Genomic DNA, 26387 nt, shown 5'->3' with positions numbered 1-26387 from the left:
TTCAGAAATATTTTACCATACAAACATAACATAAACAAAAGCAACACAATTTACACTTTTCCCAATTAACATACTGCAATTATCACTGTCAGCAATAAAAGGTTACTGTTTTTCATTCACTATCTGACGAGTTTTTATCACTCACTGTCTGAGCTAAAGCATTGTTTTCCTTTTTCAAAAACAGATCCATTACATTTTTCGGCAAGCTGTGTGTTTCCTCCAGTTTAATTGGCGTAATTTTTGTCATTATCAGTTATGACATTAGGAGTTGTCTTCGGAATAAATCCCTTTTTGTGGCCACTCGTGCCATTTTTCTAGTAAACCGTTCACGGAACATTCTCACGTCCTTATACCGTGCCTATATCGCTTCCCCTGTCAGTTGTCGCAATTAAGAATGGACTCTTTTGCAATGTCAGCTCCTTGAATGAAGACTTTATGTACGGTTGGTGGCATACCATAATTGTATTTAAAGCGTCAGTGTGAGAGAGAGAAAATTAAATTATTTGGAGAGGAAATCTAGAATAATTGCGATGACTTTTGAATACTCGTGCCTGTTTCATGCTTGGCCTAAGGAACAGCATTTTTTACCTAAACAAGAAGGCACAAAGGTGCTCACGAGCAATAATTCATGAGACATTGGCCCTCGTTCCCACGTGTGATTATATTGCGCATGTCCTAACTGCTGTCAAAGCCGTGTTTGCAAATTTAAGTGCACTTTATATGCGACGCGAAACTTGGATCTGTGGAAATGTACGTTAAGATTCGAGTCGCAGTAAGATGCAGAACCATTTTTGGAAACTTCTTATATAACCTCTGCTACAATAATTTCACTCGGGTAAATGAAATCATATACTCGCGTCACTCTCTCATCGCTGGGGTTAATATTATATCCCTGGCATTTCAGATTTTCGAAGACCCTTGCACCGAAATTTTGTGAACTGCATGGACACAATTACTTACAATTAGTGAGAGGGCCTCTTAATCTGACATAACATAATACTCGGGGTTGCATTTTATCCACTTGGCAAGAGTTCTTGCCTCCGAGGATGGTCACTGTATCTTCCTTTTGCATTCGTTTTCCTCCTAGTCGTTCTCTCGATACAACCCTGAAAACATGAATTGACGCCCATCTGCACTGGCTAAACTAGAGCAACATGTAAATTGTGCTGCATAAGGAATAGTTATTAATTGCTTTAAATCAAGAATATAAATTAATAAACCTTACTGGATAATAAGAATAATGAACTCTTCAAGCACCAAGACAGTACTTGATTTGGCAAAATTCGGCAAAATCAAGTACTGTATTGAGCCATTTTCCATCACGTTTAAGGAATATATTATCTGTTATTGTTAAAAAGTTTATTAGTTAGTAAAAGAGTCCGTTTCCACACTTTAAGCACGCGATTTAAGTCCATTCCCCATGGAATGCACTCAAAGAAGGAAACCAGAAAAAATCGAGGGTGGTCGTTTTTCGCTAAATTTGCTCAACTTTGACCTCACATATATTGTTAAAGTGAAAACACAGGACCAAAATAATCTGGGTAGTTATGTACAATTTATTTGAGAATATGTATGCGAAGTTTCAATTTCCTAGCTCAAAAAAATCGATTTTGAGGTTTTGGCCAGCTTTTTTCGATTCTAGCCCACTGTGCAGCGGCTCGGTGGACAACGTTTCGAAACCAAAGAAAAACTCAAGGTTAGCGTTGTCAATTGGTTCAACTCTAAGGGGGCGATCCTCTATGCAGAGGGGTTAAAGAGCTGGTGCCGTGGTACGAAAAATGCTTAGAATCAAACGGCGGTTATGTAGAGAAGTGAAGTAGGTTTGTAGCTAACTAAAAGTGCCAATAAAATGTGTTTCTAACGAGTATATTTTTTATGTCACCAAACGGCCCTTACTTTATGAATATGCCTCGTGCCTTCTGTCATTATATAAAATGGATTTTAAAAGGACCCTCGGTGGTTACAGTGGCGTAACTATGGGGGATGAGGGGATACATGGCCCCCAAAGCCTCAGAGCAATAAAAAATATTTAAAACTATTACCTAGTTTTGGCATATAATAACTGCATCTTAAAGCTAAAGTTTTAGTGACAAAATGATGTGTAATAAATTTCTAGGCATGTCATTTTTCAAAAAATTTCACGGACCCCCTATACTTTTTTTACAATATACTTTTTTTGCCGCCTGGAGGAGGGGGTCCCCACCTCAGGCCATCCCATCCCCCACAGAGTATATTCCTTGTCACGTCAGTGGGTGGTCATATTGTTTAAAAGGTGAGCTATTACAACCTATGCAGGATGAAGGTAATGACAATACTGTAATTTGGTCACAGGAAACTTAAATAACGAGAAATTACTATTGTTGAAAAGTATTTATAAATCAGAGAAGTTGTCGATGTATCACTACCCATATTTATTTTGGAATGATGTAATGTAACTTGGCTAATTGATTTTTGAAAGTTATCAAATCCTATGTTACGGTGGTTGACCAAAGAGATCGTCTCACGTTGATGGCATTTTTGTGATCTACGCTTTACTTTTCACGGTAGGAAATGTTGAACTCTGATTACGGATGATATTCCGGTTAGAGAAGCTGAATGCCGGCTTCAGTGAGTTTTTGGAATCCATTATACCTTCTTAATAATTCACAAAGGAAATTGGTTAAGTGAAAAAAATTATGGCATGTCAGGAACTTCAGACATCATGGGGATTTCAAGCTTATGAATTTTTAAATTTTCATTTGCGAAGAAGTTGAGGTAGTCACTTTGCTATTTTTGTGAATTATTAATGAATTTGAGTAATGATATCCTCACGAAAGATTCAATATATGGGCACTATATAAGTGTGTATATTGAGTAGATTTGGATAAATGTGGGGTACTTAAGAGCATTGGAAGAAAATGGTTGTTGAAGTTGTTGTTTAAGTTGGCATGTTCTACTTTGTATTATTGAAATGACACGAAGATAACAAAAACGGCATTAGTTACAGAGTTAGTAACCAGTTTATACCGGTTGAAGTAGGATTTCATGGGGCTTTTCACATACGAAAGTTCTCTAGTGATAGTCGTCATTTTTTCTAGTAATTTCGTTCAATATGGTATGCTTTTTGTCAGTCGAAAGCTGCATTTGTTTATTGAGATCACGTGTTGGACTTATTATACGTAACATTCCTGCATTAAAGGATCGTTACATTGCACTATGGGTAATTTAAATGGACGCATGTCTCTTTATCTACTAACCATATATCCCCTTTTTACTGACTTGTTATTTGTATAAAACGTGAAAAATATTTTTTGAGTTTTCAGGGTGCATAGCGATGACATTTTCAGAATTTTCCTGTGTCTTAGATATAAATATCAAATATCACTATCTTTGTGATTGATATAATATATATTATAATATATAAAGATAGTGAGGTATAGTGCTTAAAGTTGAGACACAGGTAAGTGTTTGCAATTATCCTATATTTACGCTCTATAAATGTCATATTATAATTTTTTAACGAGTAACAAATCACCAACCAGGATCGATCGAGCTTTTAATTGTCTTAAATTTGAAATCTGAACCACATTTAGAAGATTCGGGCCATATTTTGCGTGTTGATAGAGAATGGAAATACCCGGTTGCACGAAGTTTGATTTTAATTCAGAATATCATTTAAAACGAAGAAATTACCCTCTTGTTTACTATGAGTAGGTCGTTAATATTCAACACAAAACTTTAGGTCTAGAAAAGAAATACCATCGAAAGAGATACTTTAATATGACCGCCTCCATTGTCTCCATTTTCAATACCTTTTGTTAATGGGAGCAATATATGTTGTGTGTGTTTTGTTCTACGTCGCTAATTTTGTATAATCAATTATCAATAGAAAACCACCGTCATAACTAGCCAAAATGTAATTTTGTCGTCCGTGTTATCACTATTTGTGGAATAATTATTGTCACTAGTGAGGAAAATGCCTTTTTTTGAGAGCATAAATTACATAATAGTTGCCACCTCTGCGTTTAACGTAAAATTTAGCATTTCATTCAGTTTAAGTATTGTCTATTAATATTCCATTGGTCCTACATGTTGGGGGGTCATTTTAATGGCAGAGAAGTATTTCATCTACGACCTTTTACTGTATTCATGCTAGCTAACGTGTGTTGGTTTTGAAATTGCTGTATATCCATGCTATTAAAACTTAATTGGCAAGAAATTCTTCGCGTAGTGCTTGTAATTATATATGCTGATAATTTTTTACTTATTCCTAGTTGATTATTACTCATTTTAACCTGGTGGTCGGGATATTACTCATGAATATCCTAACGGACTAGATTGAACTGGAAAATATAGCTGGAATAGTGCAGGTTTTGGTTGTAGTTTTCGTGTGTATTTTACTGTACAATAAAAAAACCCCATCATGGAATTTGTATGTAGTTATCGCTGACGCATTTCCATTTTAAACTGATACCAATATTGTTTAATGCTTCATTAAGGACTCTGCGAAGTGAAAATCTAAACAGTGGAGAGGTAATATCTAGTGCATGTACCTCGACGAATAATTTGATGTGAAATAAATATTTCCAACGATGTAAACAACGCCATTTTTTGTTCCGGTTTGAGCACTCTCCCTCCACTTACGAAGCGACATCTGTTCCAATATAATATCCCGTTTTCCAAGGAACAATTCCTTCAAATAGAGCGTAGATATCGGACGATTGTTTAATCTTACTGTTTTTTAGTTATGCATAGGACCGGGAATGATAAAAATGGTCGTTGTCAGTGAAATGAGCCAGTTAATGTACCTACTAGAAAATAAGGAAACATCAGTGAAAAAATTATATGTTTGTTAGTCACGTTTTTCGATAATGGAAGTGATTTAGAGGTAACTAAATAAAAAGAAATACTTTTTGAATGAAAGTACCATCTAGCAGACTCGCTGTTTTCAGAAAAAACAAAGAATATGTAACTTTTCGTAATTGTACGAGTGTTGTTCACAGTAAAACGAAAGTGGGAGTTCGGTCTTCCCTTTACAAAAAAAGGAATGGTACGTGCAATTTTTAATTTGCAGAGTTAAGGCTTGACACAGAGCATAAAAACGAAAGAGAAGGCTTTTCAAACAATCTGTGAGCAGAAAAGCCTACTCTATGATTTGATTAATAATAGTAGAATATAAAAATAATATTTTTATTGAAAACAACGTTTTAACATTAAAAAAAACTAAAATTTTTTATCGTGGGTTGTTCATGTGTACACAAGGCATGAAGAATTTCACTTATCAAAAATTAAATTTCCTACTTTATTTTTCTCCTCTTTTTGCTTTACCTCCCTTTTCTTTCTTTATTCGCAAGTTTTTGTTCCGTCAATTTTCCAAAGAATTTTGATTTAAAAAATTCATTTTTATGGCTATCTTTTTCGTTCCTTTTATTGATTGCAGCGCCGTCATCCGATTATTGTGGCCATTTTTTGAACTATTCTTCATATTTAATTTTAAATTCTGAATAATCGTTGAGATACAGTTAAAACCTTAGCAATAGTGTTAAAGTATTGCATTACCATCTGGTTCTGAGTTATCCTGAAAATTTTAGCTGGTTAGCTAATCGGAAAGTGAGTTACGGTTGAGAATTTGAATGAAAACAAACTTTGTGAAATCGTATTCATTGTAACTCGCTTTTATGGGACGATCACATTTATAGGAAACATTGTTGTTCTTCCTTATTTAAAAGGGTTAGTCATAAATGAAGAAAACACTTTAAATCAAGCATTTTCATTGAAATAACATATCATAATTTTGTTACACCTCCTAATAAGGGATAAGCGTACCACATAGTATTGTCAGAAACAAAGGTTTGGAGACTGTACTTGAATGGCACGGCTTACTGAGTAGAAAGCCTTTGTCTCTTGAGTACAATCAAATCCAAGCGTAAAAAAAGCGTTTCCTAGTTGCATAGGAATAGGTTCGTTTTGCCTGCATGATACCCTGGTGCTCCTCATTTCTGTGTGCATTGCCTTAGGTTGAAGCATTTCAGGGGCGTGGATTACATGGGGCCGCAGCGTGGAGGGAGAAAGCTAATGGACCTGAATGAGGGCCGGAAGTTTCAGTGACTGTGGCGTGTGCTTTGTGGAGCATTACAAACAGAGTGGCAATAGTCGGTTGAAGGGGAAGGCACGCTTATTCCTGCTCTAGAAGTCAGCTAAAGGGAGCACTTAGGATCGTTGATATTTGCCTACAATCCGTGTGCAAAGTGGGACACGTGCATTGCGACACCATTAGTTTTAAGGTGACCCATCACCTCCGTTGGACTAGACGTATCTTGTCTTGATTTTCTGTCGTATTACTTGTTTAAAATTTACGCTATCATCTTGAGCTTTCCTCAGTATTGAGCAGATACTTTATCCATTACTATTAAAAGTTATGCTGGATGTGTGTAATTATCATAGTTGATATACCTCAAAAAGTACTTCTAGTAGACTGATAAGATCGTATTACTCGTTTAAAATTTGCGTTATCACCTTGAATTATTCTCTGTATTGATCAGATACTTTATCCTTTGATATTCAAATTCCTGCTGGTTGTGCACAATCATCATCGTTGATAATTCTAAAAAAAACTTCCTGTAGACGTGTAAGAGGGATTAAAAAATGCCAATTGCATAAATGTAAAAGACAAAAAATAATTTCCCTCAGTCGAGCGATGGGGAAGCGGTCACTTTTAAGACGTACACTAGGTGTAATATGTGCTATAGATCTAATCGTGGTATCTAATTTTCTTTAACTCTAAGTGATAATTTGATATTTTGACCAAATAGTTATAAATAAGTTTTTTTGATGGAAAGAGGGATGCGTCACAGAAAGTTATAAACCAAGCGTTGTATAAATTCCACAGTAGTTTAAAAATCAAAATCTATGCTTAATTGTTTTAAAGCTAGGAAAAGTGTTATTACGCCCAAAATCAGCTTTAAATGTAGCATCACACATGCTAAGATGAACATGTTTTTCAATGCCTCTAATACATTTTCTTATCATAGAGAAATATTCACGATGGTGATCCCACAGTTCTCATTAAGGTCGGCATGAATTTTCAGTGGACACTCACCTGACATAGCGTAAAATCATTTGTATTTCATTTGTGAAATTTACCACAACTAATTAATCTCAAATCCTTTCATGAATTTTTATTTTCATATTCTAGTTTCCGGTGATCAATGATGAGGATTTAGATGATGAGATTTTTTTTATAATAGCATATGCCTTCATATGCGGTGGCGCCGGGATAAAGTCCCCGACTGCTAACCTAGAGGTCGCGGGTTCGAATCCCGCCTGGGTGGTTTGACCACCATCCAGGGCATGGATGTATGTGATTGTCAAACATGTTAATTGTAAAAGAGGACTAACTAGTCCTAAATTCGCTTTTGAAATGAAGACGACATTACTATTATAAAGACGACATAAATCTTAACACGTAAAACCTAACTAGTCCAGCAGAAGTGATGCTTCCCGCTAACGGATATAGATATTTTTGTTACTCAATTCGAAGAACATGAAAGTCATGGCTAGTAAGTATGATTCTACTGGCGTAGTGGACAAATAATAGCGTCCCTATGGTTTGGCATTGTATTGAATCCACTAGCTTCAACGCGCAATCAGATATCGCTCGAAGTGGCATTATTGCAGTAGGTCATCTGACATTTAGCTACATTGTGCCTGGCGGAAATCTGTGAAAATACCGCACGCAATGGGGTCGTTTACTCAGAAGTCATTTGAGCTATTCGTTAGATAGAAGGCAAAGATAGGGTGTAACAAGCATCATTAAAAATATCTAATTCAAATATTCTCTTAATATTTTGAAATAAAAAATAAGCGAAAATTACCGCTTACTTTTTATAAGTTGGAGACGCAATAAGAGTTCCGTTCCATTAACTCGTTCTGGAAAAACTGCTCATTGAGGATATGGATCAATCAGAATTGTCTACATAGTAACGAGCCTAGAAACGCTGATTCTCAAGGCTAAGAAGTTGCACAGAAGCATTGACCCGCTCGGCAGGAGCGCGTGACGTCATCAAGGTATTTACGAAATATTAAGGAAGTCGATTTTTCGCTGTGAACCGCTCGAAAAATTGGAGACCAATCGAAAATAGGAAAATGATGGGTCTCTCAGCTTTTCATGTTTTATAAATTTTAACAAGAAAATGTCGTTGAGCCCAATATTAATTAATAAATTCTTAATGTAAATATTGTAGCTTTCATATGCTGGAATGAATTTCCTCGGATAAGAAATACTTTGGTTCTACGGATTTATTTCTAAGATGTTTGGAAGCTAGGCTGTGCAAGTAGAAATTATTTTATTGGATTATTTAGAAAGTATTTTTAAATATTAATCATTCATCGCCTGATGAATGATTGCGACCTGTAATGACCGCGAAAGCTCGCGTGACAAAGCTTAATACGCAGCTGATCCCGAAAGCCGTCGACAACAATGAATCTCGCTGCGAAAGCCAACGTTTCCAGTAGATAGTAAGTAGTTTTGAGTCTTTGAGATGGAAAGATAGCGGATGAGTTTAACAATATTTTTGTACATTTTTTCCCTTCGTCTTCCGAAAGCTTTTCCGTTCATCTCTCTTTTGAGGCAATCGGAAGACTTAAAATGGCTTACGACGATTATCCTCTTCCTTTATCCACGTATTTTACGTATATCTACTTAATTACTCCGAATTACCCGGAGCGAATTATGGGCTTATAATTAGACAGCCTCTAATTGGCATGCCCCAAATTCATTGTTACCTAAAAGACCTTATAAATAAAATCTGATATAGGTAATTTGCCTTTAGTTATCCATTCTTACCTCACTTAAAAACATAAAAAAAAACATGCGACGCATTTGTCCTAATTCCAACGTATTTCGTATTTTTCCTGCTAACAAATTCCCTTCGAGTTTTAGCTTTCAAAGATTGAGTTACTTCTACTATCACGACTTCCTTTCGACGTAGATACCGTTCCTTTAAAGCAGACCTAGCTAGCTCCTCATGTACGTTCCTCTTCAAAAGTTTGAAGGTTGGCACGGCTTTAAAGTAATTCATATGAGAGGCACTTAATTCGATCCCGCGTAGTTTATGCTCCATGCTTTTTTATATCTTTGTCAGCGATTGATTTTCATCTTTAAGGGTGCTTTTTCTATTAGCGGTGAAGGCGACGCGAAAGCTAAGATGTCCTCAGTCGCCTAGGCAGAAGAATTCCCTTTTGCTATGAATATTGAATGAAATCGTTGCCCTAGAGTTGGCTTCGTCTCCTTTCTCGTCGGATGTAAAATGAATTTAGATGCGATTTCCAAGACATGAGAACTATAGTCTTCAAAATTAATGCCTGATTCATTTATGAGCGAAAGTAAACTTAAAAGCTTTTCTTTTTCATCCTTGCTAGTTTTACCCTTTCGTTTAGAACTCCCAAAACGTATTTCATCATCAAATTTATGGTCCGAATTTGAGTTTATCGCAAACAATGAATCACAGCAGTAAAATGTCGCAAACCATCACAATTTTATGGGAAAAAACTTTAAGCAATCATTAAGTTTTTCTGTTTGACTGTGAGAATAATGGAAAATGATGACATGTAAAAGATTATTTTATCAAAGATTGTAAAAAAAACATTGCACTAATAAGGCTTACCGTTACTTCGTAAGTGACGGTGAGCATAATCTTATGGAGTAAATTTGGAAAAGGTATAACAGTTAGCTCAGGGAAATACTACCCACAAATATTGCTTAATTTAGTGGCTATTTGTTAGGGAAGGGGGTAAGAGTCTAGATCTATTTGATAAGTTTACGAGAGGTTAGGACGGGTAAGGCGTTCGCTTGCTGAAGGAAGATACAATGGGTCTTATTTAATGAAAATATTGAGTAAAAATATATTTTTCAAGGAACATCTGAGAAATGTATGACGCTGGGAAGATTTCATATCTTAAATGCATGGAATGGTTTGAATCCTAGTTCGTATATCGTATTTGTTAAACGCCGGGTAGAGTTATATCAGGGAATTATCTTAATAATACCTCAACTGAACTCACTTACTGAACTGGGCTTGAGGCAATACATTTCTGGGATATTTGTGCACCTGCAAATGTAGTAACCTCTACCATACAATCATGGACACCAAAATGGGAGCAATTTTTACTTCAGTTAGTCAAGGGGTGTACAAATCAAATTTGAAATACATGTCCTCTAATATCCATTATTTTGAATGAAATACTTTAAATTTACATAATTTTATAGAGGAATTCAACTGAAACTCAATTGAAACATTTAATTTAATACTAATTTTTTCTCAAGTTACCATTTTATGAGTAATGTTTTAGTTACTGTATGTATAGGTATTACGAGAAAGCCATATTATGTGTATTTAATTTTACATTAAATGCTAGTGTTTAGGAGTACTAAATATATCCACTTCAAAACTTATTATTTAGCATAAAGCGGGATTTAATAAATTCATTTTTTAAATAGGTTAATTATCGAAATTCAATCCAAGTGTATTTCAGAGTCAAAGTTTTCAAATTAATTTGAAATAAGATCATTTGTTGTGGACCACCTGGGTATTAAATAGATCTGGACTAAATAATGATATAGCTATGTAGAATTAATTTAGTTGTCCTTATAACTGAATGTCACCGATAGCAATCGCACTTAATCGCATAAAACTTAAATCTTCACCTCATTTACATATTGAATTTATTTATAAACTAATAGCGTCGGTGAATGGACTAAAACTAGCTGGGGTTTGTTAACATCAGGTAGCAATAGATCAGGAGATCATCTTTGTAATACCTCATGTACTTGGCTGGAGGCAATAAGTTTTGGGGATATTTGTGCATCTGACAATGGGGTAATCTTTAATATATTAACCGACGAATTAAATAACTATAATGTTGCATTAATTTGTCGGATGAATAGCAATAAAATTAATTGAGGGGGTGTGAAGACAAAGGATACAAGTAATTTTCTTTTCTAAATAGAGTTACGTTTAGGAATCACTTAAAGAAAACAAAGAAGATCAACTTGATATTTAGTAGTGCCTTTGATTTTCCACTATAAGTAAGCAGAGAATAGAGACTCACTTGTATCCCTTGACTACCAAGTTTTAAAATATATATTCTATACATTTTTGTGCCTAACTCTGTTTAGAAAAAATAATCTGTACCCCTTGGCTTCTCACCCCCTAAATTGTGATGCTAAATGATTGCATTCTCTCACTTCAATGTGCAAAAAAAAATTAATATCATAACTCTGGTTAATATTTAGGGTATGCCTGTGAAATTGTAGATAAAATTGGGACAGAGAGCTTACGAAAGTCGCGTAAAAATCTCTGGAGTGATGATAGGAGGGAGTTAATGTATTTCATGAGGGAATAAAGAGACCGAAGCTTCGTCTCGTTGTTTCCTACCTTGTTACCCCTGAGGACCCTTTGCTCGTTCGTGATCTCTTTCAAGTTACCTACGTGACGTTTCCTCTTTATCTTGAGGACGACATCACGGAACCCATTTTGACAAGGTCTCTCACCGTTTTGATTCGACCCTTCCACAAACTGACTCTGCCCCCCCCCCCCTCCCCCTTCTCTCTCTCTCTATCAAATTCTGCAATTTGGAACCTTCCGCCGACGTGGCGAAATTCGAACGCCTTCTTCTCTCTCTAAATACCTCTCGTTCGATCTACTGACGTCCGAGTGACGGCGCTGCGAATGCAAGCTAGGCTCGACTGCACTCTACGTTCCCTTCATCTCGGAGTAATTTTCAGGCCATGGCGTCGCCTTGATTTCGCGGCTTCCATCTTGGCGTGCTCTCTCTCTCTCTCTATCTCTAGGGAGAGCGTCTAATGCTTCTCTCATCGTTGGATTCGATTTCTTGAGAGACTGTCGTTCCCGATAATTATTTCCGATAGCTGACCCTGCGTCTCAAATTGTCACTCGAACGATTTGGTTCAGTGTTGGTGAAATGATTTTTTATTCCTGTTGGAAAACTTTTAATTTTATTTTATCTGATACGGACGTGTTGATTGGAGATTTTAATGTGGTAATTATTTTTTTTATTTGCGCTAAAATTTTCTGGGCATATACCTACTATGTAGCTTGGAGCTAGTGTAAAATATTGGGGGTCCATCATATTTAGTTTTAACCTGGGTCATTTCTGTATTAAAATTCATTAAGTGAAATGTGAAAGTTTTATTTATTTCCATTATGAAAAAACGTCCATTATGGGAACTCTCTATTCCCACGAACTTCCTTTATTACGATTTAAACTGTAGCTAGTCTCTCCATATTTCTCGTATATTGTGGGATAAGTATTCGATTAGCTATGTATCCAATTGAACTCGAATCACAGGCTGAACATAATAAAAGAAATTGCGATGCCTTCATTCAAATGTAAATTTTTCCTTTTAAGTATCTAAAAAAACATCTCGATAGTTCAATGAAGACTCTTTTGCTTGGGAAACCATAGAAAACACTTTTTATGTCCTAACTGCATATAGTTGTGGATGGATACGAAGTGCACTTGAACCCGCATCAGTCGGTATAAACTCACGTGAGAACACTCCTTCACTATATGATACTCGTTCTGAGATAAAATTAAGAAGGAAAAGAAATCATCTCAGGAAACATTAGCGTCACCACCATAAGTAATCTTTCAGTGGAATATCTATCTGACTTATCTAAAAAAAGTAATGGAAACAAGGTTACTATACTTGCTGAAATGGTGGAAGATATACGAAAATTTGAACTATTTTAAGTTAAAAAAAGCTAAGAAGACGTAACAGTGATTTCAATTTTTCTTGAATATTCTTTGTGCATATGCCTTGAATTATATCCCTCATAGAACGATATCATGGCGATAGAACAAATAAATTTTCTGCCATTTAACTCCTGGAGAATGATTTAAAAACTAAGATTTCTCGAATTAATTTGATTCTGGTGATCAAGGTGAGTATGACCCACAATAATCAATTTTTTTAAGCGGTTTTCCTGAGACGTTGAGCCGGTGGCTCTCGTCTAAGTAAAGAACAGTATTTCGTAATTTGAAGTCCACAGCAGCATTTAATAGCCTATATTCCTCACTTTTGCGAAGGATTTTGGTGTCGTACAGATCGGTTCAGGGTCCATGATCAAGAATTTTCTCCTTTACATTTATTTAGATTACCTTATACGACTAGTGGAGCTGTTTCGCTGAAAATTTAGGAGCATTCAATAAGAGCTAGGGACCTACGTAATCATACAATCATGAATATTCCTATGACTCTCTGATTTGTGCAATTATTTCCCGAATCTTGCATAATTATAATTGCTGTTGACTATTAACACCTGCAGGGTAGGATTTATTGAAAGCATAACTATGGGCCATCGTTAGGTATTCCTATCTTCTTAAGTCATTTCAGTTGTATGTGGTTTTAGGCATATCTTACCTACAATCGTCCGGTTCGTAGCACTGACACTTTTCTTCTCTCCTTCACTTACCCAATAACCATCACAGAGTTGGGGATTTCTCCATTCCCTCGTGTCTTGATGTCTCCTCCAGGCCCAAACTCTACCTATTGAACCACATATCTTATAACAGCTTCCGCCTCGATAACCATTTTGGTGCTTCGTTTTCATCTCCTTCCAAATTCACTCCTTTGTTCTCTTTCACACTAAAACCTGAATTTACTGAAGCAGATTGTGCTTTTTCATCCTCAGGATTCTCGAATATTGCTTCTATCTTGTTCAGACGAAATTTGTTAACCAATAAAGTTTTTGAGAATGTTCATTAGGAATATGGGCAGAAACATGTTTATGATGGGGAAACCAATGCTTTTTCATGCTTTTTGAGCCGTGCGCCATTTTATGTAATTAATGTGATTTGACTGAAATGACAGCATTGAGTTGATTGTATTTGTAAAAGTAGAATGCTTGTGTTCTATAGTTTTTATCATAATGTTTACGCTTAAACGAAGTTAATATCAGTTTTTAATCAAATAGGCATATTCTTGTCCTGGCTCGGAGGAAGAAGGGGCCGGATTGTGGCCTCACCCGAGCCAGGTAAAATAAAAGAAAAGTCAAGTGAAGTCTTGTCGAAAAAAGCATGTTTACTAACAACATCACCATAAGAGCCCTACGAAAAATATAAAAACTCTCAAATTATGTTTCCAGAATATACTGCACAGAAAGAACAATATTTTTCATGTGTGCTGATGAGGTACACTTGCATTAGATTATGTGAAAAATGATTTAACATGTTCATTTATATCATTTTTCGATGGATCCTCCTCTTATAATATTCCCTAATGTACTCTGCACTAGCGTGTTTGTCAACTTATCAGGTCGCCCCTTGCTCGTTCTCGCCCGTTTTTGAACGCCTAACTTATGCTAATAAATGCTCTGATTCAGTGCGCCTATTGTACCGTGTATGAAGTGCAACTATTCGTTGAAAACTACGGAGAAATACTAAGTACATGTTGGAGGGTTGATCTATAAAATTTTTATCCTCAGTCCTGCGATGCATGATTAAAAAAAATATATCTTCAACGATGCGGGAATGAACCCGAGCTTAAAATGTGACTGTTGCAAGCTTCCTCTATCTTGTGAGTTTTTTTTTTACACTCCCGTTTTTCTCATTGGTTGCTGTAGGCCTATATACGTGCTTTTCTTACAACGCGGAGCATGTTAGAAGGCTTGGAGTTGACGCTTAAATGCTCTTTCCTTCGAACGAGGCAATGGAGTCAAGGGTGCGAACTAATTCTTACTCGGGGGATGCTATGAATATAACGTGGTAAAATCTATGGGCCGCCGGGGAAATCAGTGCATTCTTTCCATGAATTGGTGAACGATTCAAATGTACGAGGGTTGCCCCATCCTCCCTCACAGCAGTAATATTCACAGTAATTCCAGCCAGGAGGTCGATAAATGTTAGAATCAAAATAAAGTGAAAATTGCAGTACTTGAGTCATTTTTGGACGATTTCTGATGCTATGAGTGTAGGGATTGGGTTCCACTAGTGTTGGATGATGTATATGTCAAATAAGAGAGTGCCATTTCGAAGGCAATCTATGATTGAATGATCTATTTGGTCCATTTTTAATACAATGTGGAAGTAGGGCTCAGCACTTTATCCCAAAAAATCATAAAATCCATCCACTAATGCATTGTTACAAGATAGTATGTTGTTAGTGCCATGACTTCGTTCTTTTGCCGTGGCCATGGCTAAATAAAAGGGAATAAGGATTTTTAGGCTTCTTGGAAGAGCACTCTCATAAACGTATACATTTACCCATCCTTTTCCACGTCCATTTCAAAATTCTTCTCTTCTTCAATTACGTAACCAAAGCAACAATAATAAGATAAATAGATAATGATTTCCCCTTAGGATGATAGTTATTCATTGAAAACGAAAGCTTTCGATTTTTTATTTTGAAAAACCTTCGAATAAAGCAACGAAAGCTTTAATCAAAGAATAAGTGGTAATAGTTATAGTTATCCATCCAAGAAACGATAAAGCCTTAGCAATTGGGGAATTGTGTCATTTAATCCTTGTTTCCGGGAAGGTGCTCGCTTGCCAACAAACCGAGGCAGATTATTAAAAATTCTATTGAAATTATGATTTTAACTAACTTTTGCGACAACAGAAACATCTCAATACTTGCGATCTTGTCTCAATGGCAATGCTCAAGCAACGTCCTTGGAGGAAAAAAGAGAACTCACTCGCTGCGTATAATTTCCGTGTGGAGAGAGGAGGCGAACTCAACGGAGCGTTTCTTTTGAGAATATTTGTTTCCTTTCTTACATATATACGTTTCTAAAATTTTCGAGTCAGGGAGGAGGCGGAGGAAAGAAAAAAAGGAACCGATATACATTCATTCCGGCCATGGCTAGGGCTGTGTGGCGCGCCCAGAGCCTGCTGCCACCTACTGGGGCAGAATGGAGTTTAATCGCCCAGCAATGTGCCAAGAGAGACGTCTTTCATTTAGATTATGCATGCACCATATCATTCGGATTTATTTTTCCTTCCCTTGGCGTGTAAGATTTTTTCCCGCCATCTCTCCATCTCTTATTCTCCACTCCTACGAAGCCTTTTACGCCTCGTTATATGTTCCACGACGAAGTAAGTTCTAAGAAAGAAAAATTATGAATAATTCTTAACTCTCTTGTTACTTTTATATCTTGTTGTTGTTTCTATCGGAATAGGTAATTTTACGGACAATAAATTAACCAGTACTCTTGTCGAAGTTTCGCAACATTTATTTCTCGCAACATTATTTAACTTATCCAGGATGATTATGCTACAATTTTAGACTGACAAAATGGAGCACATAGCACAAAAAATGGTAGAGCTATCTATCTACTTATGAATGCAAATATTTATCATAATGTCTTTTATTTTACCTTATTTTTACTTCGAACTGTTAACAAATTGTAAGGTAATATTCTAGGTATATGTTCTCAATACATTTGGTATATTTTTTCATTTTTTACGCTAGTTGTTCCTTTTAAATTATTATTGCCTGAAATTTGTAATAGCTATATATCTTATTATACATGTAAGCATTTATCATCATGTTTATTATTTATCATTTTAACAATAAACTGTTCCAAAAATATAAAGTAATGTACCAGGAATTTATTGTCACATATTCCATTATTTTCTTACATTTTGCTATTCTATTTGTTATTTTTAAAGCACAATTGTCTGAAAATAGCTTAGTCCTAAAGATTCAAAGTTATGTGTTAACAAATATTGGAAAGAAGATTGGTGAGTTTTAAAGAAAATTTTGGTCCATCTCCACAAATTGCAATGAAATAAAATAGTTCGGTGCTATTTCACCCTTCAACTACACATGCGCGAGTATATTTTTCCGCTCTTCCTTTTGAAAAGAAGTAAATGAGAGCTGGATGACGAGATGGAGTTTGAAATAAAAGGAGGGGAAGAGGATCGGGGAAATGAAAACATTGGAGTGTCACGAATGAAAGAAAGAAAAAGATTGAGGGAGGAAGAAGGATTGGGAGTTCGGAGGGGGTACAAAGATTGATGAGTCGCGTTGAAAAGATGTTTTTTATTTCTCTTCCTTCCTCTTAAGTCCTCTCTCGAGCCGCTTTATTTTAGAATGGAGCGTCGAAGGCGAAAAAGACATACGAAAGGTCAAATGGCTGTCGAGGAAGACAGCTGGTGGAATGAAGGGATTGGTTGTGGAAATGGAAAATCACTGTCTCTCTTGGAATGTGCTGCCCCTCTCAATGACGTCTTAGCTGAAGAGTATTCGTGACGCATTTTTATGTGATGGAAGAATCTTTCTGGCCAAAAATTCCTTTCGTCTCAAGTTCTCGAGGTCTCTGAACTAATATTGGTTTGGAATATCAGTCTATTCCTAAGCTACCGAGCTCTTCAGATGAAATAATAGGTTTTACGCATGTATAATTATCGGTATGTATAATTATAACCGGTTGGAGCATGTTCTCAATGGGAGCAAGGCTTCTCCATGAAAAGCTTCAGCATATGTACAGCTTATTGTCATCACTTTGGAAAGGTAATGATTAAATGAGTAAAAGTTTTTTTTCATTGAAGGCCCAAATCATGTGAGCTCACGGTAAAAAGTGTCGATCCATAATAGTTGGTCCATAATAGATCCATATTAATAGTTGCAGGCGTGACTTAATCCTTTAGTAGTAATTCTTTATCGTAGGAGCCAAGGAATAAAAATATTACTTTTTCCTCATGATGATTTATTTTGTCCTCACAATGTGGAATAAACAAATTTTTATCCCTTCAACTCCTTTAATTTATTATTATTTAATAAAAGTAACTTTTTAGCTTAAATTGGTAACTTTTTACAGAAATTCACTCCAATAAGTTAATCGTTTTCGGTAACTTTCCCACCTCCGGCTTGTAGAGGTGGAATTGACGTACCTTGGCGAGAGCCAAGTTGGGAAACTTCTCGAAGGCGAGCTTGTGGTCTTCTCCGGATCCTCCGAGTTGCTGTCCCTTGAGGATGCGGGCCGCCGTCACCGTGGAGATGCCCATTCCATCCCCAACGAACAGCACCACGTTGCTCGCCACGCCCACCTCCCAGCCCGCCTGTTCCCCTGCCTTGGTCCCCTCCCCAGAACCGGTCGACAGGATCTCCTCCAACGTCGCCTTCGCCTCACGGTACCAGTACTCCCGATCTGCGGGTAAAAAGGGAAAAACTCTCTTAGTACATAGGTATTACTTAATATTTATAATCAAGGATAAAATACGAGGAGGAAAGCACAAAAAAGCAAAGTGTTCATTCTGACATGGATTAGAAATTCGTCATACAATGTTGTCCTAAACAAGTAGAAGTAGCTTTGAACGCACAAACGCGCGGAGCAAAGTTATATACCTCAAGGATGAAATATTATTTGGCATTGGTGGGATTCGAACCCGGATCTCCTGATTGCCGGTCAGGTACGCTGCCAGTTACACCACCAAGCCATAGCTTTGGGCTTAGGTCTTTGGCTTCGACTATCTAACCTATACCTGACCGGCAATCGAGAAATCAGAGTTCAAATCCTGGCTATTCCGAATTATTTTTTCCATGGCGTATTTCATCCATGGTGGGAATTGGGTTGGTGTATTGGGTACAGTGCTGGCCTCCCTCCCAGTCGGTCCGAGTTCAAATCTATACGGTGGTGGAGAATTTTCTGGCGCTCGCCGATCCCTGCTCGAGTGCTTTGTGGAGGGCACATTAAGGGTAGCACTGTCCGTCAGATGGGACGTTAAGCCGTGGTCTCCCTGGCGCCTTTAGTTCAGAGGAAGTTAATGCTGACGCCGGGTTTCTCTCCATCCTTCATTCCGTACCAATCCCTCATTGCGCTAATAACCTCAGCTGTCGGTCGCCTCATCAAAATATCATACCTTTCATCTTTGGTGTATGTAAAATATTCTACCTGCGTTGATGTTGTAGATGTCAATACATCTCCCTGAACATGGTAATCTAGTGGGTAGAGTGCCTCGTGCTGTTCGTCCGAATCTAATCCTGGGTGAAGCCTACGGTCACCTCTGAAGGAATTCTGCTAAGTTGGAAGCGGCTTACTGAAGGGAACTGATGAACCCCTAACTCGAGTGTTTGATATTAAAACGCCTGCTCTATAAAGTAGCGGTTGAGTTAATGAGGAAGGATAGAAATTTATGTCCCATTTAGGATGCTCTCTCATAGCGACGTGTGGGAACCACGGGAAGGCGCCTTGTAAACTGTTCGCGGCATGCCATTCCAACTGCGAATTCGCTTGCTTCCTCGTCGTACTCCACGCCATAAAATCCATCGGAGGACCACGCCCATTTTCGGCTGGTAACAATCTCTGGACAGCTGTGTACTCTCACAGTTAACACACACGGCTCCGTCGCGAGGGAAATGTTTTTGTCTGGCTACCCTAAATTTTGAGTGCTTTACTCTGCACTAAGTAATAAAACACGTTTGATGCGTATTGAGTGGAGAAATAGCATGTCCGCGGAAGTATGGGCTCGTTCATCAATTGCATTTTATCATGGTGGAATGTGAGTTTTAAAAATAAATAAACTTGGTATTTACCGTTTTTATATTCCGTCTCTCGCCCTCGAGTTATTGGGCCAAATATTGAGCCAAATATCACCGGCCATAATACTTTCATAGATTAAATAAACTTATAAAGGCGAGGAATAAATTGATTTTCCGTATGCTATACATGTTAAAAAATAACTGATTTGAAAAGCTGTTAGGAAAGTGGAAAATAGTTTCTTCTGAAATGTTTAACTTAAGAAGATATATTGATGTCACAGGATCATGCCGAGCGTTTCTCTGCTATACGTCGTTCGGTGTGTGTGGGCCTTTGTGACTAGTTTGCTGTTCTTTACAGCCTCGTGAGTAATTCCGTCTACCATCGAAAAGATATCCCTGAACAAGGAATTTAACCAGAACTATAATATCGTAACCAACTCATGAAAAGTGGGTTTAAAGTTTTATATCAGATTTAACCGAGAAATAGGGAAGACTTTTCGTCGCAACCTTTTTATTTCATCTGCCAAATACTTCCATGAGTTGCGGGTTGCGTTAAACTGAAAGACCCATTGTACACCTTGCGCTGAGCTCATGCAAGTAAACCCATTAGAAATCTTTTCCAACTAAAAGTTTTAAGATATAGTACAGCGTATTTTATCTACCTCCCCAATACCCGGAGATATGGCATCTAATATGAGGACTCATTCATAATATTGCAGTTTTGCAATATTGAAATATAAGGTGAACCGCTGCATGCAACCCAAAACGACTTTGGAGTTTTCGTTTTACATCAAATGAAGACGATTTGGGAAAATTGGTCGAAATCTGCGATCCATGTAGCGAGCACTTGGTCGCATATGGGTGGAATGACCCATATAGATATCATAGATATGATCATCTTGGTTTCTAGCTGAAGTGCAATGGGAGGGCTCGGTTAAAATATCCCTGAAAATTATAACAAATTGCCTGTTTTGATTTTCAGTTTAAATAATTTCAAGTTCTACAGAAAAATCTGGGTTTATACCAAGTTAAGAGTAAAAATCATCTTTTGTTTAGTGTTTCATACGATTAGGATTTTATGCTATATTTGTTACCTGCTATAAATGGCCCAAGCGAAGAGTTTCCTCCAGAATAACCGATGAGGAAATTTGACTCTCTTGGGATAACGACTTCTCTGGAAAATCGTCGAAGGAAGAATGGGAGAGACGGAGGGAAGGGGAAATCTGTGCCCAACAAGCGGGCTTCATTTGGGAGCAGTTTAGCCGGGGGAGAATCGAGGAAGACTCCGGCTTCGATTGTGTGCGAAAAAGACTTTTATAGTGGCGATGGATAAATGCCCGTGCCCATCGGATGATGCCCCCCCGCGGGCGGAGAAACAGAAGACGCCCTGGGGAGTGTGAAGGACTTTGGGATTGATGGACCGATCGTCCTGGAAGGAGGCGAAGACGCGTTGCGTTCGGGGTGGAGGGAGTCCTCAAGGGGCCATTTTGACGAAATAACGAACTCCGTCAGCAACACATGCCCGATCCAAGGAAAACGGTTGTAGGCGCAATCCATCTTGGGAGGAATGGCCTCAAGAACTGGGAGCTTAATTCATTTCCTCCCAGAAACCTTTATGCTAGCAATATGGTGGTTTCCTATTACTTTTTTATTGCCTAAACCGAAATACTATTACTCCTGGAGTACGCATTTCACGCTTTTCTGATTTTTAAATTACGATATCTATTTTTCACGATTAATTGAAAAGTGAAAATTTTCAAGCGTGCGAAAACGCGACGGCTAAGAATGAATGCCGGGAAAACTCCCTTGTGACGTCGTTCTGGTTCCCGCTGCCGCAAGTGAGGTGACTTTGAGTACCCTGCTAGCAGGTAGCGCTTGGCTTAAATAAGGATTAATTATTAATACCCTATCAAACGAAGGAAACTTTCCGACCTTAGGCAGTTTTAATAGGTGATTATTAAGAGATGTTTCCCTGAGCTTTGTGCCTCATGCATGCAATGGTAATCTCAGACGATTAAAACTCCTATCTACTCGTATAGAAACTAGGTCCCTGTGACGTCCGGTGGAGTGGCATCGCATGGGCTCCAATCTGGCCTTTTTCAAATGCAGTTAAAATTGACCATTGTCATTCGTCTAAACTGGGAATTCTAAAACCAAATAATTTGTATATTATGAATACACTAATGGTGGGTAACGAATCGCAATCAATGCCTTTCGTTTTCTTTGATGAAGGAAACTACCCTATTGTAAAGATATTTAGGTACATCTTTCCCACGGTCATCTTTAGTAATTCAGAGGTGTCCGTGTTTTGTCAATCAAAGCGCAATCTATCGTGGGAGGAACGGCCGAATGAAGGGGGAGCTTAAACCATGTACCGCCAGTACATCTTCTGCTTGGGATTTTGATGATATTTAGGTGCTCCTATGATCATATTCAGCAAGCCAGTGATATATTTTGGTGATACATCAATGAAAGAGCAATGATCTAGAAAGGAATGGCCAGAAGAATCGGGAGCTTAACATTAAAATGAAAGAGGTTGTATGGGTACCTTGAAGGACTATTACCCGTCATTTTGACAGTTAGTAATTATTTTAAACATTTCTTCGTTTGTGTTAAAATGAATGGATATGTTCATTAAATAAAACCTTTTTCTTTATTGGTCAATACAACGGAGTATTTTTTACTAATCATTTTTAGTAAAAAATAAAACGGACAGCGGACTAATTGCTCCAGATTCCCATGCCCTGGTCTATCACGTGCCGCTCGGTATGGCTGTTTATTTCCCATAAGAATCTAATAATAAATGCTAAATGCATAAATATGCCAACTATAACATCAAAATGGCCGAACGTGATGTAGTTGAGTGATTTCTTGAATAACACACACGTTACTGTTACAAATAAAATAGAAACCCGTAATTTTGACGAGTGATGATCTCTTTAAGGTAAGGTGGTATAGCCATTTGTATGTGAAAAATATCAAATGATAAAAATTTAGCAAAATAATTCATCGCCAGTAATCCAGTGAATCATTTTGTTGATTCATCGACTTGTTTCATTGGAATGACCCGTGGCAGAGTGGTAACGAGTTCATAATCTTGTGTTCAATTTCTACGAGTGACGTTGATAAAAAGGATGAACCTTTAGGGTAAGCATTATTTTTGCTTGATGGAAAGTCATCTAGAAGCCATTTTGACGAAATTACTAAATCCGTCAGGAACACATGCCCAATGCGAGGTATGCGGTAGGAGACGCAATCTCTTTAGTGAGGAATGGCCTTAAGAACGACCCAGAACACTTTATACTTGCGATTTTGAAAATATTTAGGTATCTTTTTCCTATGGCCATCTTTGGCGGTCCAGTGAAATATTTAAGTGATTCATAAATCAAAGTGCAGTCCATATTGAGAGGAATGGCCTGAAGATCAGGCACCTTGACCCATTTCAGCCCAAAACACTTTCTGCTTTGGATTGTGAAGATATTTAAGCACGTCGCTCCAGTGGTTATCCTTTGGAATTCAGTTAAATATTTTATTTTACTTTAAAAGTCCATAGAATATGATTGCAATCTTAATGAACATTAATGCATGAGTACAAGAAAAACTATACACGATTGAAGCTTTCTCGGACCGTTCATTATAGTGAAATTCTTATTTTTGCTTTTTTCACTTATTTATCCATGAAAAAGTTAATTTATAGGAAATACCTTAGTTTAAATTTCCATTGCTTTAAATTGCGATCAAGAGATGCAACCACCCATATAATACTCTGCTGATACTAAAGAATTACTCTGCGGTTAGAGGTCAAATGCTGTGAGACGTCTGGCCTTAGGCATTTCTAATTCAATTTTTTCACTCTCATCCATATTTCCCGGTGGAGACGCGACGTCGGACTATCGCTCAAGGGTGAAGGATGGAGGGGGTTGATGTTAAAATTCTTCCCATCTTTCTCTACCCTCTTCAGCACCCTCTCCAAATCCTTCTACCCTCCACGGAATACTTTATGTGCAACTTAATGAAAACCCTCCCTCCGTCACGAAATACAATTTTTTGTACATCCCGTCAGGATTCTAATTAAAGCTTCCTCTTCTGACCTTTTCAGAGTGATTTTTTTTATTTCCGAGATAAACTTGGAGCCACGAAGGGGGGGAGGAAGCTATGATATCCATATCCTGATCTGCCTTGAATCGCTGAGTAGGAGAACTGTTTCAGCGTTTTTTTAAATTTGAAATCCGAGTCAGAGCCATTAATAACCTAGTACATACATAGTTTGGACTCTGATTCATATCCGTTTATAAGTCTCGAGCCTTTTTTTATCCCAATGAGGCTTTTCCTATGGAAACTTCACAAATTGCCCGCTCCAATTTAATTATCCAGAGTGCCTCGAATTTAGAAGGGTGGCAGAGCGTATCTTTTCGGCTTTGCACCGTGCACATGAATCGCCAGCCTATGCCAATGAAGCAGTAAGGTTCGTAAAGCGAGGTCAAGTTATTTCATCGGTTTTTCGGACGATGCGCGGCTTTTGACGATTCGCAAAGCTTTGAAGACAACCACGTTCTGAAATATTACTTCGTCTTTGACTTCAACTTCGGCAAACCTAAGCATAGGTTTTGATTATAAAATTGAAGTATCACATTTTTTAATTCATAAATTTATTTCTCTTGAGTTAAAAGTGTCACTGTGGGAGTATAAAGGTCATTCAAAGACATTTTTTTTGTATCCTCGAAAATATGCTGCCATCAAAGTATACGTGAATCTTAGGGTTGAATTTTAGGGTTGAATCTTAGGAATTTTTTTTAACCATTCGGTGAGTTACCATAAAGAAAAATTTATGTTCTATGGATAAAATATGTGTGGGGGACGAGTTTGCAACTGCATTACCCTCTTCTCTTAAAGTTAGTCACTTTGGATCGCAAGTTCTTAGTTGTAACGAAGTTTTGAATGATTCCTCTCTTTGTATTGCTTTCCACCATCTGTGGTTGATAGTTACATTCATGTGCTTAAATAATTTGGATGACGAAAAATTAGGGAGTTTCTTTAAAAGGAATTCTACTACTTAGTTCTATGAGGGCCATCGAGAATATGCATTCAGGTTAGTGGGTAGGCCTAATATTTAACTCCAAAATTAATTTTTTGGCAAAGTCGTTTGAAAATGAGAAAATAAAAATTCATATAGTGTGAGGTTTCTCCTTACTGGGCATTAAATATGAAAGGGAATTGTACGGATCTTTTTCCTTTATCTCTTTCTCTCGTTTCATCTGCATTCAGTATTATTTTTTATATCACCAAAAGGCTTTCATAATGGAAAGAAGCCATTGTGAACGAAGTGAAAGGGAGAGCTGGAACAGACATGCAGCTTTTCCATGGCAATTACGGCTTTCCTTTTCTCCCCTCTTCTTACTTTTTTATGTGCAAAAAGGAAAGCCCTTTATGATTTTAAGTAAGGAGATGGCTTCAGGGAAACCAATGCTACAGAAATTCTTAGCTACGTGCCTGACCATTGCATTTTGTTTTTAATCCCTAAGTTTAGAGACTATTACAGTTATGGAGCCAACTTATTTTCGGCGTTGAGATGGAGAAGTTCTTTCCTTGAGCATTTATGTTTGGGAAATTCAACCTTGGCCGTGAAAATGGACATTGAAATGGATTTGATTCAGGATACAAAATGGACAGATTCGACAGGGTATTGTAAACCTCTGTTATTATAATTTTGTGACTTTTGGGTGTAGTAATTTATTCTCTTATTTTTGGATCCCTAATATTGGACACGTATCTGAAAATATCTACTGGTTTATCAACTCTAACGCCTCTGAAGACGGCCGAATACTCAATCTTATTTTAGTCAAATTTTCTAGCTAATGAAAGAATTTAAGACAGACGGATAGCAGTTCCCTTGTTTTCAGCATCCCAAGACTCAATATTAGATCACTATGTGGTATTAATGCCTGAATTTTCCTTAGAAATATTTTATTAAGTTATCTATGTAAAATTTTCATAATGATTTATGTTATGACGGAAACGTTTTTGGGAGTTATTTGGTAATGGCTGCTGTGTGTTGAAACAATACGCTGTCGAAAGTCTCGTGAGGAATCATAAAATATCCGTAATTATTTCGGTAGTTGCTAATAGTAATCTATTTAATGTAAAATTTGTCATGATAACACTAGATGGAGGGGAGTTTGCTACTACTTGGAAGGGCGACATCGGTAATATTGACTCATTAATTACTCATCTTCGTACTCATTTTTGTCATCAATGAGCCCACTTACTGAGCACATTTTCGTGATACTGAGTGAATTAGGCCATGTTGGTGGGTAAATAACTTGCTAGGAATGAAATTCCCGACACAAATGCAATTTTTTGGTGAACCCAAGATATGCAGATATGTAGTAATTATTGTAACTGAGGGCACGCTCAAAGCAATGTAATCCACATTATCGGATGATAAATTTGGAATGTAATACATAGCTTTAAAAATATTGTTCGTTCTGTATTTTGAAGTGTTGCTTGATACCTAAATTAATACCCCGGGTGTGCAGAAAGAAATACAGGAAAAACCGGGCCTCGGTGAGAGGTAATGGGGGATCACCAATTATGGGTAAAAACAACCCATGGCCCACCTTCTAGGTAATGCATTCATTTTTAAAATGTCCACAACGCATTAAGATAAATGTGTTAAAGTCATTAAAATAAAAAAATCTACGTTAGCATTGAATCAGCACATACTTAAACAAATGCGCGACATTTCAGAGGAAATGATGGAGTTAAATTTCATTTTCAACATGGTGTATGGGCTAAAATGACTCATAGAGGCATCCTAGTGTTAAATTTAACATAACAGAGTGTTCCTTTGTGATCTCTGTTCGAACAAAGATTTTTGTAAATTAATGCCGCTCCATTGAATCTA

The 26387-nt window shown here is 37.2% G+C and overlaps 1 protein-coding gene across 1 annotated transcript in view; it reads right to left on the bottom strand.

Moving 5' to 3' along the window:
• The window catches only part of LOC124158765 (alkaline phosphatase-like), a 309017-nt gene that overhangs the window by 133757 nt on the left and 148873 nt on the right, over positions 1-26387 (bottom strand). The window contains exon 2 of the mRNA XM_046534067.1: positions 17896-18152. Within this exon, the coding sequence (XP_046390023.1) occupies positions 17896-18152 (257 nt within the window). The remainder of the gene's footprint in view (positions 1-17895; positions 18153-26387) is intronic.

This window comes from Ischnura elegans, chromosome 5 (assembly GCF_921293095.1).
Source record: "Ischnura elegans chromosome 5, ioIscEleg1.1, whole genome shotgun sequence".
Lineage (NCBI taxonomy): Eukaryota > Metazoa > Arthropoda > Insecta > Odonata > Coenagrionidae > Ischnura > Ischnura elegans.
This window is presented reverse-complemented; position numbering and strand designations above follow the sequence as displayed.